Source organism: Porites lutea, chromosome 5 (assembly GCF_958299795.1).
Source record: "Porites lutea chromosome 5, jaPorLute2.1, whole genome shotgun sequence".
NCBI lineage: Eukaryota > Metazoa > Cnidaria > Anthozoa > Scleractinia > Poritidae > Porites > Porites lutea.
Window position 1 is genome coordinate 16,053,292 of NC_133205.1, and position 14,646 is coordinate 16,067,937.

Here is a 14,646-nt window from a genome sequence, read left to right on the forward strand (position 1 = left end):
GATTAGTAATTTTATGTTGTTGTATTCATTGTTTTTATTTTTTATTTTAACTTAAAGCAGTCTGTAACTCTCTGTTAATCGGTAAATAGGTGAAAAAAATAAACGGTGCTTAAGGCTTTTGTTTCAATAAAATGGTAAAAAAAAACTACGAGCATAATGCACGAAGGCCTATTTGGGGAAGACTTTCTTTGTCACCCCATCATGTAAGATCCCATGTAAGGTAACCAAGATTCCGGAATCCGGAGCGCCACTAACGATGATTAGAATCCGCAATCCAGTAACTGGAATCAGCTTGGAATCCAGAATTCAAGATTTTCTTGGATATCCTTGCATGAGGTGGGTTTGTTGACGAGGGAAAGGAACGCGTGAGGGGAGGAAGCCCTTAGACGTCTGCGTGGGCTGGCAACCTCGTCCCCAGGGCTTTTCCCTAAAAAATGGGTGAGTCCTGGGGACGAGGTTGCGTGGGCAGTTCTGCCTCGTCCCAAGTCTTGAGCGATCACTTTTTTTGCACTCTGCGCGATAGTCGCTCTGCGCTCGTTCCCATCATTCCCCTCTCGCGCTTCTCGCTTGTCTCCAGCTCTCGCGTGTAATTTCTCGCTTTATCTCGCTTTCCTCGCTTAGTGCTCCCCACTGAGTCGTGGGAAGCCTGTGGAGGAGGCAGGATGGCCGTTCACCGTGATGTGCACAGGACTGCAAAGAAATGTACCAAAAAGTGGGATGAAGGAGTGGGGTTTTCGTGTCTCACCTCTCTTCACACACCGAACAACAAGGTTCACCCCAATAAGAGTGCATTATTTAATATGTAAAAGTTACAAGTTTTTTCTTACACGTGAGGGTTCTCTACCTTCGTAGATACTCTTCTCTTTTTGGCCATCTTAGCTTTAAGAAAAAACAAAAAGCAAACTGCGGTGATAAACGTAAGGAAATATAAACGCATTTCTGGAAAGACTTGACGTTTCGTATGTTCCGACACTACTCCTGATGATGTATGTCCAGGAGCCGATAAGTAATCGGCTCCTGGTATGTCGGAATGCATGAAACGTCAAGTTAAAGTTTTCCCTGCTAGCAGAGGTCTCTCACGACGAGGCAAAAAAGAGAATGCTTCGTTGTGAGAGACCTCTGCTAGCAGGGAAGTTAAAGTTTTTTTTCTTTCCAGAAACGCGCGCGTTTATATTTCGTTATTTTTTACACCGCAGTTTGCTTTTTGTGTCCTCTACTTTCCTCACAGCTCTGGGCTTTGTGTCCACTCCCTAGGACCAAAAAAAGAAGAATTGAAGTAGAAGAAGAAGGCTCTGCGCTCTGTGATGCAGTTCCCTTGGGGGTGGGAGATCTGGATACAAGGTTAGTTACATGAAGTACCTATCGAACGAAATTTGACCACCTGTGGTGTCAATTTGTCAGACAATTTGTCAGTGGCTTTCCGTTAGTGCGCATGCGAAGTAGCTAAGCGTATGGCGAGGAGGCCAACATGGCGCACCTCAATCAAAAAGCGTTTGAACGCAAGCTGCAGAATATGTCGTCCACGCAAGACAGTATTCAAACAGTCTCGCTTTGGATGATTCACCATAAAAAGCATGCAGAAGACATGGTGGCTGTGTGGCTGGAGCAGCTGAAGAAAGGTAGCGCTTTGATAATTTTGTTCTTCCAGCAGACCCGTCGAGGCTGCGATAAAATGAAGTTTCGTTTCCCGGCACGTTCAGCCGGTGGTCATTGAAAAATGTAACAGTCGAATTCTATTTTTGTTTCAGCTTCAAAGGCAGACAGACGGCTGATGTTATTTTATTTAGCGAACGATGTTCTTCAAAATAGCCGCAAGAAAGGAAAGGAATTCTCCAACGCTTACACCAAGATACTTCGCGATTCTATGCACCTTTTGAGGTTTGTCCGAGTTTCCTGTCCTGTGTGAGATATGTATCCGCCTAAACATGTTCACAGATCACCCAGTATCTCATTTATACTTTCAACTTAATTTCAGTGACAAAACTATCAAGGCTAACGTCCAGCGGGTCATTAAAATCTGGGAAGAGAGAAGGTTGTTTGAAAAGGATTACCTCGAGGCCTTAAAAACCAAACTTGGTATGATCTTATTTTGTAAATACCTTTTGGTGTGCTAATTAGTTCTTTAATTGTCTATTTTAAGAACATAATTGTTGGCAGTTTACTGCATAAGTAAACATCTACTGCATGCAACGTTGCTCTCTATAATTTTTGTTCCACTTTGTTTCTCTTACACCAGGTGTTTGATTGATTGTGTACAGTTGACTTAATGCTGGTCAGCTGACCCCCTCCCCCATATGTAGTAAGAAATAGTAGTCTTGGTTGCTTTTTGTCATTAGGCTCCAGCTGTACAGATCACCCATGTAAAATTCAATTTGTTGCGTTACTCATTGTACCAGCTACTGTAATCGAAATCTGTGCCAATTTTGATTTCATGGGTAATGTTATTCCATTGATGATGGTAGTCTAGTCTCCTCTAAAACACTGAAATAAACATGAAAAAGATCGTATTGCATCATTATCAGTACAGTCAACTCCCTTTATAGCGTACACTGTAGTGACCTCAAGTTAGTGTCCTTATTAGTGAGAGGCCATAATAGCGGGAGTTAATTTCAGTCAAACATCTGCAATTTATTTTTGCCAGGGATTTAGTTGCTGTCTGTATTATCGGGGTGTCCGTTATAGCGGGGTACGGTCCGCAAGGCGAGAGTTGAGTGTACAGAAACTTTCACCTGTTCATTGTTATGACACTCACTCTGCAATGAAATATTTTGAGAAAGATACAATTTTAAGTGAATCTTTCTAACCTTTCAAAATATAATAACAATGTCATTCACTACCACTCAACATTAAGTTAAACCCATCACGAGTAGATGGGTGTGGGGAAGGTGCTTGGTCAAACTAGGGGAGCCATAAGTGAGCACAGAAGGTAACCATAACAACACTGTGAGGCTTAACCACCAGGAACTATCACACTGAGAAACTCAGTGGAGAGTTTTGCAGATACATGTACTAAGCAAAGGACATCCTGAAGGAAGGGAGGTCTGGGAGCATAAACAGCTTAAGTGACTGCATCAGAGGGCAATGTGAGCAAAATGATTGACGTCAGTGAAAACGCTGTAAAATTACTGGAGTCCTGCAAATGCCCAAAGACTGTCCCAGATATGATTAGTGATGGTGACCTGCATTGTCTTATATTTCACCTCGCCAAAATTACATTTAGTTGTTTTCCTTAAGGAGAAGAGATGGCACGTTTTGCCACATGTTGGAGTTTCCAACGTGCTTTCTTTACATGTAGCATGTGAAAAATTATTACATAGTGCATCTCGCAAGAGGGTGGTATGTCACGTTTGAGTGGAACTATAATGTACATGAACATTCTGTTCAATGTCTGTTGTTCTTCCTGAAATATCTTGATATTTCAGAGTAATGTTGAAAACCTATAAATATTTTTTATCTCTCTTACCAGAGTCAGCTAATGTGCCTGTTGTTAGCAAAAGGGCGAAAGAAAAACCAGTGGAGAAAGAAAAAGAGAAAGAGAAGGAAATCAAACCACAAACTAAACAGAAGAGATTGCCTCCAGCAGACTTCAAGGTACCATGTTTACCCTTGGATAATATGCACCCATCCAGTGATTTTGTTACAAATAGTTGTGATGAATCCTGGGACTCATCTTGTGAAAAATCATGAGTCCCAGTCCAAAAAACAACCACACAGTCTGAAGACAGACTCCAAAACTCTGTGTTACAGTTTACTGAAAGAAAAATATACTCCTTCTATTGTAAAGCACAACAAAGACTTAAATAGGTGTTGTTTAACAACAGCCACAAGAACAGCGACAGAAATCACACAAACAGGATATTCTCCAAAAAACATCTTTAGATCGATGAATTGATCTTTGTGTCCTACGGGATACATACCACAAATTATTTTGCTTCTGTGGGGATTTTTATGCGACAGGATACAGAGGTAACAAAATCACTGCCCATCTATAATACACCCTAAATCTTACTACATTTTGGTAAAAAAAGAAACTTGAGACAAAAGGAAGGAAAAATAGCCACATAGAACTTTTTCCGCTTATTCATCTTCAGTTTTTTCTGTTTTCTGAATCTGAAATAATTCATATCTTCAAAGAATAAGCCTGTTAGAAGGTAAATAGAAATACTTCTTCCAAGATGGTGGTTATGTGACCTGTTCCTTTGATATGAAGTCTAGCATTTCTTTGGTAGTTTGCTCATACACGGTGGGCATATAGGACAAAAAAAGTGTATGCTTCGAACTACTTTTGCATTTTTTATTTGTTTGAGCCCAAACTTTGCAGGATGGTGGAACTTTGTATTCCAAAAAATCCTATGTTTTTCAATTTCACAAGATTGACACAAGATTGACAACAAAATTTAAATTTCAAGTTATGGCAAAAGAAATAAATAATCTTGAAAGAGCGTGACGTGAGAGAAGGAAATGTGAAAAAAAATTTTGGAAAAGCTCAATTGCTTTAGGAGATATAACATCTTGAATTGTACTTATGTTTCTAAAAATAGAAACAAAATGACGCAAAATTCAAAAATCAAAGCTTAATAACTCTTTAATCAATCGAGCTCTTCAAAAAATTTTTTCACATTCTATTCTATCTTGTTGTGCTTTTTTAAAAATTATTTGTTTCGCCATATCTTGAAATTTCAATTTTGCTCACAATCTTGTGACATCACAAGGCTGCTGCCTAACGGGCGCCCGGTCGCCAGAGGCGCCCAAGGTAAGAGCATGGGCGACCAAATTTCGGTACAAGGAGCCCGCGCGGGCGCCTGACTTAACACACGGCATTAGACTTAACCTCCTTGTACATTATATTCCTTTAGCTGGAGTAGGACTTTAAACAGTGGAACTGTTGATATGGTTAGCGATGATGCGATTAGGCAGTATAAAATTTCCACAAATAAACCGTAAATTATGTAAACCTAACGTGTTCAACTGTGAAGCTTTGTCGAAACGAACGAAGCCATCGTTTCCGAGTCCGGATGGCAGTTGAAGACTGGGTCTGAGATTTGACTTCCAAATATGGAATAGCAAAATTATGGGCTGTTTGTTGCCTATGTTGACATTCGTGCAGTTCATCGTTTGCTTGGGTTTTCGTCGATTTGATAACTTTTTTGTGGCGAGAATGGGAAGCTATCTTGCGTGCTATCGACTGGACGTGCTTGATGTTCGATTTCATGTACCAGTTTGCAACGTATCAGCATTTTCAAGAGACTTTAAAAAACAACACGCCAGAGAACGCAGTATGATATTTCATATTTGTAATGTGATGTCTTTACCTTGAATAAAGAAATTAAAGTAATGATCAACTTTGTGTTGGTTGTATTTCTGCCTTGCTGCACGTGCTTAGCGCCCTTTCCCGCTAAAATCGGCAAAGGTTCTGCTTTTCCCGCTAAAATCGGCAAAGGTTCTTCTTTTCTCGCTAAAATCGACAAAGGTTTCAGCAATTTGTCTTAAGCCCAGTGACTACAATGGAATTCTCGCAACAGGTAAGCAATGTTTATTTCTTACGACTCCGTATGTGAACATTTATATTAATATAGATAACGATTTGGAAACTGTCTCTTTCAAAACAATAAAATATATTTCCCGCTTTTAAAACACAACCGAAGATGCTGTGCCTTCATTTGACCTATATTCAATGCGGTTTTATTTAATCCGTAGTGACAACTTGACATTCTTGACCTTCTAAACGAAATAGCAGATCAGCTAGGTAGCTGTCTGTGATTGCCTCGCAAGGTCACATTGAACACAACAGATGTGGAAGTTAATCGAATAAATTAATAAATGAAAGTAAATAATTCGGTTAATTCTTGTTTACGTGTTATTTATTAGGCCCGGCGAATTCTTATTAAAGTGTGCAAGAACCTCTATAACCTATGTAATGATCTTGGAAAAACAATACATGGATTTCAAACTGGGCTCCTAACAATGTGGCTCGGGCTCCTAACTTTAAACTTTAGGAGCCCGAAGGGCTCCCTAAAATTTTTCTTAGGCAGCAGCCTTGCATCATTTTGCCACCAAAAACCATTAAAATTGTAAAACAAAAAAACGCAGGATTTTTAAGAATACAAAGTTCTACCATCCCGCAAAGTTTGCGCTCAAACGAATAAAAAATGCACAAGTAGTTCCTAGGATGCACCTCTTTGCACCCCATGTGCCCACCGTGATAGCAGAGAGCTTCTAAATTTGGAATAACATAGACAATGTTTGTCTGTCACCTTTTAGTTGCAAAAATCACTTCTTCTTTTCCTGTTTCTCATCTCCTGAGTGGTCTTTTGTTCATTTAAAACAAGTATTGTTTAATCTAAGGTTTATTCTTGAACAGTACAGCTGAAACCTGCTTTGTGCATAACCTGCCTTTACGTAAGAGATAGTGACAAATTGAGTAAAAATTCAATGTAGCAAGTTAAATATCTGTTTGTCCCACATTTTTTTTTTCAAAAAAATGACATTATCTCCTCCCAACTCTGTCTCCTTATGTCCCATATATCAACATGTTGTAAGATTTTACCGTTTGTGTTATTTTTGTTTTAGCCGTCTAAACTGATAGATGCCCTGAAAGCTTTAAGAAACTTTGAGGGTGAACTAATACTTAAGGAATCTCAGTTGAATTCCTTGAGGATTGATGCATCTGATTTGGAAAGTGTGCGTCAGTTGAAAGGTTTGTCCTCATTTAAAATACCAGTTTTATGACGAAAAGAAATTGCTTGAGAATGCAATAAATTTAACTGTAATGTAACATAATGGGCATTGATGTATTAATGTTATTGTCACATCTTGAAATGGATTGTTTATGATGTTTCTTTGTTAAAAAATTTTGTATTTCATTTTAGAAGCGGTTTTGACAGGTCATCATTTTTGGCTTTTGTGGAATTTTTGATGCAATTTTTACTTTTCATTGAATTGCAAATTAGGATGACCATTTTGTATAAAACTTTATGTTCATTAAGTAGTCTTTATATAAAAATGCTTGTGCTGATCAGCATTCCATCATATTCCATTATATCAGTCATTCAACCTGTGAGGCTGAATTCAAAGCCCTCCCAACTTTTCAGTTTGTATTTTACTACAGTACGATTAAAGGTCCTTGCAGGTGATAAATTCCATGCGTTCAAGTTGTCATTTCCTCCTGAGCCATTGCACATTTTAAAAAACTTATTATACTCTACCCCTAGCCTGTTCAGCCTGGCTTCTATTGAGAAACCCATCATGAGTACAATTAATATACAGCTGTATTTCATTCTCTCACGCCCTTAAAAAAGTAGATCATATGTTGTAGATAATTGAAATAAATGATGATGATGATTGTATTCAATGTTTACATATGAAACGGCTAGCTGCACGGCGAATTACAATGTATAAAGTCCTATAATTAGTTACAGATAAAAACACATTCTACCGGTTTATCTTATTTTAAGCGACTGAAGCCAATCCAATGTTTAAGCGTTGTTAAAAACAACCAGTGATAAGGTTTAAACAGTGATTAAACAGTGAATAACAAAAGCGAAAGCTAGTTTCAAAAACGTGCTTTCAAACTAGTTAACGATTTTGCATTAACGCAAAAAACGGGCGTGTGTTTTTCGTGTCCGTTGGTCGCTTATCTCTGAGCTGTACTGTAGATAGCCCTATTGCATTTTTATTATTTTATAATGAACTGTTTTTAGATTATGGTATCTGTGCATGGGGCAACTGTCCACAGACCTACCTCAATAAGATACTTGTTCTGTAAAAACGTGCACTGCATTTAATTTATTTTTCTAAACCCAGAGACCATGCAATCCCTTTTTTTATTGAATCAAACTGCCTTCCTTTGCAGTCTTTGTTCTTTCAACAGTTAAACTATTTAATGTATGACGTTCATGCTAAGACAGCTCCTAAAAGTCTTCTCGATAAGTTTGTGAAAATCAATACAAAACACCATTATAATACGCGATTATCTACAAAAGAATGTTTCTCTGTCAAATTCTCTAGAGCTGAAAAAATGAAAAAATTTTTTACTACCTTCTGTTAAGACTCTCAACTTATTTAATTTTCGTAAAAAAATTAAATCACTACCCCTTAATGTTCTAGGTAATGAAGATAATTATTAAATTATTTAATAGAATATTTTATGAAGTTAACCTGATATGTTGTATATACCTCCAGTTGTAATTTTAGTCTTTTTTAAATAACAAAGTCCCCTGTACTTGAATTTTTATGTAAGGTGTTTCTTTCTGTATGCTATTGTATTTCTTTTCTTTTCTATTTTCTTATGTAATTCAATAACGTCTCTATTCAAAGTCTTGTCCTGCCTAGATTAGCATTATAGCTATTTGCAGGACATAAAGTATTGTAACTTTATATGTCTTTAAATAAATACATTGTTGTTGTTGTTGTTGTCACTATGGTACTAATTAATATTAAAACAAATGTATTATTGTTATTTTATTTAACAAGCACAGGTACAGATGTAATGTAAGGTTGCCTTGTTTTGTCCTAGATCGCACTGGTGGTGGAAAATTTTGTGAAGAATATGAACTGGCCACTGCCAAACTTGAGGAGTTTTCAGAAATACTGCGACGAGAGCAACAAGAGAGACTTGATGTAATTAAAGCATTAGAGGATGGGGAAGCTTTCTATGATACTTCGTACGGAGAAGTAAAAGTGATAGTGCATGTAAGTGGAATGGGGTATTATTATGATAATCAGGTATACATGTAGTCTCTGTGTGGTTAAGCTACTGTTATATGGGGGCACATTGGTGGCTCGTTTTTTTAGGGAGCTACGTGTACATATATGTCAAGCAATTTCGCCATATTCAAGCATTACAAATCAGTTGTGTAGGAGCTGCTGGAAAGGTCTCTCCTGATTGGTCACAGAAAACAATGACATGTCATTCTTTCAATTGTTTCAGTATTGTTTGGGGTCAGGGTTAGGCACCATTGGTGACTTCTTTTCAGAGCAGCTGCTACATGACCCTTACAAACAGGAGGTGACCCCCAAACTGAGTGAAAAATAATATATTAGTTTTGTTGCTTTGAAAAAATTGAAGAAGATTTACACCATTTGCAGACTCCATTTATTTGAAAAACTGGCGGTTTTAAGTTCTTTGTACTTGTGAGTTTGAATCATAGTTTCAGAGACATATGTTTTGTGTATTATTGTGAGTTTCAGTGTGAGTAACATTGTTAGTCAATCCTTAGATCTTTAATATTGGTTTCCATGCCATGCTATTGTCACGTACATCTACATTACATTTATATTAGGGTGCATATAATGTTTGAAATATTAGAGATTGACAAACCATTTTTGTCGTCATTGCTTGTTGTCAGTATAAGGGACAATAATTTTAGTATTGTCTTTTGTTGAGGGTTTTCCGATGAAGACTGTTTCATGAAGGATTTATTTCTTATTGAAGTCATTTGGTACAAACTACTGTAAGAATAGTTTTTCTACCATGTTTCTTACTTGATAACCATTCTCCAAGCCAAGGAAACTTGTCTTTCAGTGGAAAGCTTATTAGTGTTCCAAAACAATGAGATGGTGGCCTTGTTAGTGTTTTAAACCGGTCCTGTAGGAGTTTAACCTTTTTCTTATGTAAACACCTAACTTTCTTTTGTTCCAATAAATTTGCATACTTGTAGCTGCAAGCCATGTTAGTAGAAAAGCTCTGTTGCATTTAGGTATATGATACCCTGAATAGACATTATTTGACAGTCCCTTTTGTAAACTCCATCTTTAGGCTTACAAGACGTTTGGCAATCGCCTTACTTCACTGAAAAAGAAAGTTGATGCCAAGGTTAACAGGCTTGCTGAAAAAGCAGCAGAGAAAGCCAAAACAGGTCCTGTGACAGCACCACAAGCTTCTTTTTTGAGTTCAGGTCTTCCTGATGTTGAAGTAGGATCAGCATCATCTACCCCTTCACAAACACAACAAGAAACAGTTAAATCTCCCGATGAAGAAAAACTCATCGATCCCACAGTAGACAACATTGAAGTCGCCGACATGGATGTGGATTCTGACAGTGAGAAATCAGACACAAGTGAGGAAGCAACAGTGGAAGATCCCAAAAGTAGTAACGATCAAACTCCCAACTCTACCGAAAGCTCGGATTCACAAACAGCACAGACTACTCCAAAAGAATCTGAAACTACTCCAGTAATTTCTCCTGCTGCCAGTGTGGCTCCTGCCCAACCACTTACCCCGAGTATGGTTTCCGTGATGCCATTGCCTACCTCGTTATTAGCAAATCAGGGGCCAGTGGTTGCTGCGCCTCAGCCTGCAGTTGGAATGGTAATTCGTCCATTTGTGGGTGTACAGGGTCCCCGTTTTCATGGTCCTGCACCTCAGTTTAGACCTGGAGTTCCTCCGGTACAACCTCTTCCTGGTATACCTCAGAATCCATTGTTGCAGCCATCAGGGAGGTTAGCTGCGCCTAGGCAACTCTCGAGTCAGGGACAACCCTTTTCACAAATACCTCAACCAGCCGGTCTACTGCCTGCTACTAATACACCAATACCACGTGGCATTGGGGCAATGCAAACGTTTGCACTGGGTACTGGCTTTGTACAGAGCCAAGCACCATTGCCAGTTGCAGCAACAACTGTACCAGCACCTGTTCAGATGACACCTAACTTAGTCCCAGTCGGTGAGACAAGTCAAGTTAGTGGTGGACCAGCAAAGAATGTTGCTAGTATAGGATCACCTGATTCAGAGGCGTCTGCTCCATCACCAGTAGGATCACCAGAGCTGCACTTAGAGGAAGGTGATGAGACACCAGAGACAACTCCAGCTCCCCTCGGTGATGTAGATGTTAAAGACAACACTGGTTTCGACACTAACAAGTCATTTTTAGAAACTCAGGTAAAGAACCCGACATCTAGTTTGGGACTTGGTATCACTGGGACTCCCCCTACGGCTCAAGCTATTTCCGAGGCTTCCTTATCTTCCAGTAGCACACCATCTAATTCTGGCCAGTTTGGAGCACAGCAACAGGATGCGACGTTAGTGAAGAAAGACAGTGGACAAAACGTGAGTGCTGTTGACATCTTGGCACAGCTGCTCAGTAGAGGAAGAAAGTTAAAGGAATCAGCTGACCCAGAAAATCCCCCTGCGTCTGTACCTGTTACCCCCATAGTTGCTGCCTCTGCCACCACCAGTGATGACTCCGGAAATCCACAGGCTAAACCGCTTTTGTCTTTAATTGACTCTTTATTTCCCAAACTCAGTGACTCTATAAAAACTCTTAAAGAAAAGGAACAGTCTGTGAATCCCCCCGCGACACAAGATCACCCTCCAAGCATGCCAGGTGATAGCGCTCCCACCACTTTACCTGCTCGTCCCTTGCCCGTAGAAGGCCAATTAATGCCCCATCCTAAAGGCATTGTACGGGAACCGTCTTCATCCTTGCAGACAGGACTAAAAAGCATTCTCAAAAAAGGACCCAGGAAAGACCAAGACCAGCCCGAATTTGAGACAAACCAGGAAGGACCTACGCCCTCCAACTTGTCAGAAGAAGTGCAAATGGGAATGCCTTTCGATGTGCGCCCTGGTGTTGCACTTTCTGGTCATGGTCATGATTTGCGACAGTTGGAGCTGCATGGTATCCGACCGCTTGCCAACACTACTGGCGCGATGCCTGCATCAACAAACCATCTTACTCAACCGGGACTAAACTTACAAAATCCTTCTGTCAGAGGAGCTATCCCACAAGAAAGGCCTTTTGGTCGACCACTGGACCTGTCACCCCACGGCCCACCCCCATTTGGACATGGTGGCCCTTTCCAAGGGCCCCGTGGTCCTCCGTTTGACCAGTCCAGAGGAATTACAGGGCTACCATTTACTGAAGGGCCAACAGATATGCCAGGACCACCTCGTGTTCATTCACCCAGAGGTCCGTCATTTGAAAGACGTGCTGAAGAGCCACCCGGTCGTGTGCCCACTGATCAAACTCTACGTGGCCATTCTCCTAGAAGACCACCAGATGCGCCTGAACAAATCCCCTTACACCGTCCTCCACATGGCCATATTCCAAGGGGTCCTCCATTTGAAAGACGACCTGAAGGGCCACCTGACATGCCCGGTAAAGGAACTACTGATCAACCACCTCACCGTCTTTCTCCAAGGGCGCCGCCCGCAGAAGTACCGGAACACACACCACCCCATGGTCCACCAAGGGGTCCATCAGCAGATATTTCGGACAGAGTACCCCCAAACCAGTCACCTCATACTCAACAGAGACCTCCAGAAAATGTGCATCACAGATCGGTCGCAGACTCCGCTCCTCCGCATTCTGGTGGGAACAAGCCATCAGAAGTACCAGCAGATGAGAGCCATCCAAGCGGTAAAGACCAGGGCAGTCACATGGATGGACCCCCAGGGATGAGGAGGCTTTCAGCCGAAAATGCAGCTAGAGGTCTTCATAGGCAACCACCCCATGAGAAAATGCCCAGAAGTGATGGCCCGCCGCCTCACCGTGCATCTTTTCCTGGGGCCATGGAGGACCCTGAGCGGCGAAGAGAGTTTGAGCCCTGGGAAGAATATCGAAGAGAGCGGTATAGAGATCATCCGAGGGGCCCATGGGACTTTCCTCATGATCATCCAGGGCACCCTTCTTCTGAATGGAGGGGTCCACCTGTTTTACATCGCGGTGATCCAAATGGAGGAGATTTTCGGGAAGACGATCCTTCTATGTGGACTTCATTTGATACCCCAGAAAACATACCTCGTCAGTTTGATTTTCCTAGTAGAACTCGTGAAAGATTTAGAGAAGGCCCTCATGACTTTGATAGGTTTCGCGGTTATGGTCCACCCGAAAGAAGGCGGCACTCTATGGGAGACTTTGAAGGTGACTGGGTGCGCTATCCAGGACCTTTGAAAAGACCCGGGCCTCCACCTGTTCCATTTCCGGGGCCTTCAAAGCGCCCCTATTTCTAATTTTCTAACATGAAGTTTTCTCTCTATGATTCTCCTGGACATCCAAGACTTGCATTGGAAATAATACTGTGAAATTTATAACGCAATCGTCGTCCTGCTCAAACTCGAGGGTTATCATGAATTTCTCGTATGGTACATACGTTTCTTTAATTTCTATGTAAAATTCTTTAGTTCTTTAATACCCTCATCCCCAAGAGTGGCAGAGGTAGGACGCGAAAACTGAAAAAGATTAACGCAAGGCGGGGCTTTTGGCTTCAGTGTAAACGCCGATACATGTACGTGGAGTTCGTATCCCTTTCAGGGAAGATTTTTCATCATTTTGTGGGACTTTCAGTTAAACTTTCTGTCAGGTTCTGTTTTCTGTGTGATTTACAGTTAGCGTTTCGTAAGAGTCTAACATCTCCTAATGTATCTTTTCCCCTCCCACACCCCCAGCCTCGTGCGAAACTCTGGGGTGGTATTTCGCTTTCCTTATTTCTGTCAGGCAGGGGAAGAAAAAAGAGTTTTTTCTCTGAGCTAGGTTGTTACGTAAATAGTACATTGTTCAGTGTTTCTTTGTGATGTTCGATTGGTTGCTTGGGAAGAACCAGTCCTCTGAAAACGAGAAAGTGATCATCTCCAATACACTCAATAGCTGTTAAACGCAATCTAATTGGATCATTAAACTTAAATGGACTTTATTATTATAACTCGATTATCTGGTTCTTTCACAGAACAGTCGTAGGCGGGCCTAGTTTTGTTGCGTTTTGTATAAAGTGACTTTCTTCTGTCTGAGCACGGCTTTATTCTGATGTCAAAAGTAAAAGTATTGCATATAATGCGTGGCCGTTTTGGTTTTGGTCTTGGTTTCATGGTCATCTTTTTTGTGTAGTTCCAGAAAATATCCATACGCCCCACTGAGTGCAACGGAAATTCTGAGGGGAAGGGAGTGGGTGTCCAAAAGCAGGCAATTTCCAAGGAGGTGGAGGGTGGCCTCTTGAGTCTTTTTTCGGGGGGCTCTGGAAAGATTGATGAGAAAGCTATCAGTTATTTTACTGTTAATCGGGGTTTCAAAGCAAATATTATTGTTTTCATCGATGATCTTTTATTTGCGCTCGACTGAGTGCTTTCTTTTTTTTATGGCTTGCACGGTAGTTTGTAACACGATTGTCGTCGGCTCATGAATAAACTTCCGGTTATCTTTCTGTTGCTTTGTTACTCAATATATTTTGTAAAATACCTAAGACAGTACGAGCGTTCTGATTGTTTAAAAACGTATGGTTTATTGTGCCGGTAAACTCATAGAAAACTGAAACATGATTTAAAGTTATTTTTTAAAATCAATAGACCACACTTTCTATGGGTTTTCCGGCGTGATCACCCACACGTCCCGCGTGGGTTATCACGCCGGTAAACCCACAGAAACTGTGGTCTATTTCTTAAGTGGTATTCAATGTAATGTGGTCATGTTCTAATAAGCCTTCTTCTAACATGTTTTTAACTGAAAGGAAGTAATTGAAGTTCACTGATTTGAGAAATGGCATCACTTGTGTCGTGTACGGTTGTACCGCCCCCATGGTTCTCATTTGATAATTTTCTGAGAAAGACCTCTACAAGGCATTAACATAAATAGAAAGATTTTTTTTCTCTCTTTATCGCAGAAACAATTATCTTTCGCAAAAAAGTATAGTGCAACGGCATTTTTGACGGAAATA

General features: G+C 40.6%; 1 protein-coding gene across 1 annotated transcript; it reads left to right on the plus strand.

Moving 5' to 3' along the window:
- The first annotated feature begins 1,444 nt into the window (after nt 1–1,444).
- Nucleotides 1,445–13,779, plus strand: LOC140936871 (uncharacterized). Its single transcript, XM_073386377.1, has 7 exons — nt 1,445–1,619; nt 1,749–1,878; nt 1,976–2,076; nt 3,467–3,591; nt 6,571–6,697; nt 8,516–8,691; nt 9,758–13,779. Exons 1-7 carry the CDS (start codon nt 1,469–1,471, stop codon nt 12,950–12,952), a joined length of 4,005 nt encoding a protein of 1,334 aa, XP_073242478.1. The 5' UTR covers nt 1,445–1,468; the 3' UTR covers nt 12,953–13,779.
- The last annotated feature ends 867 nt before the right edge of the window (nt 13,780–14,646 follow it).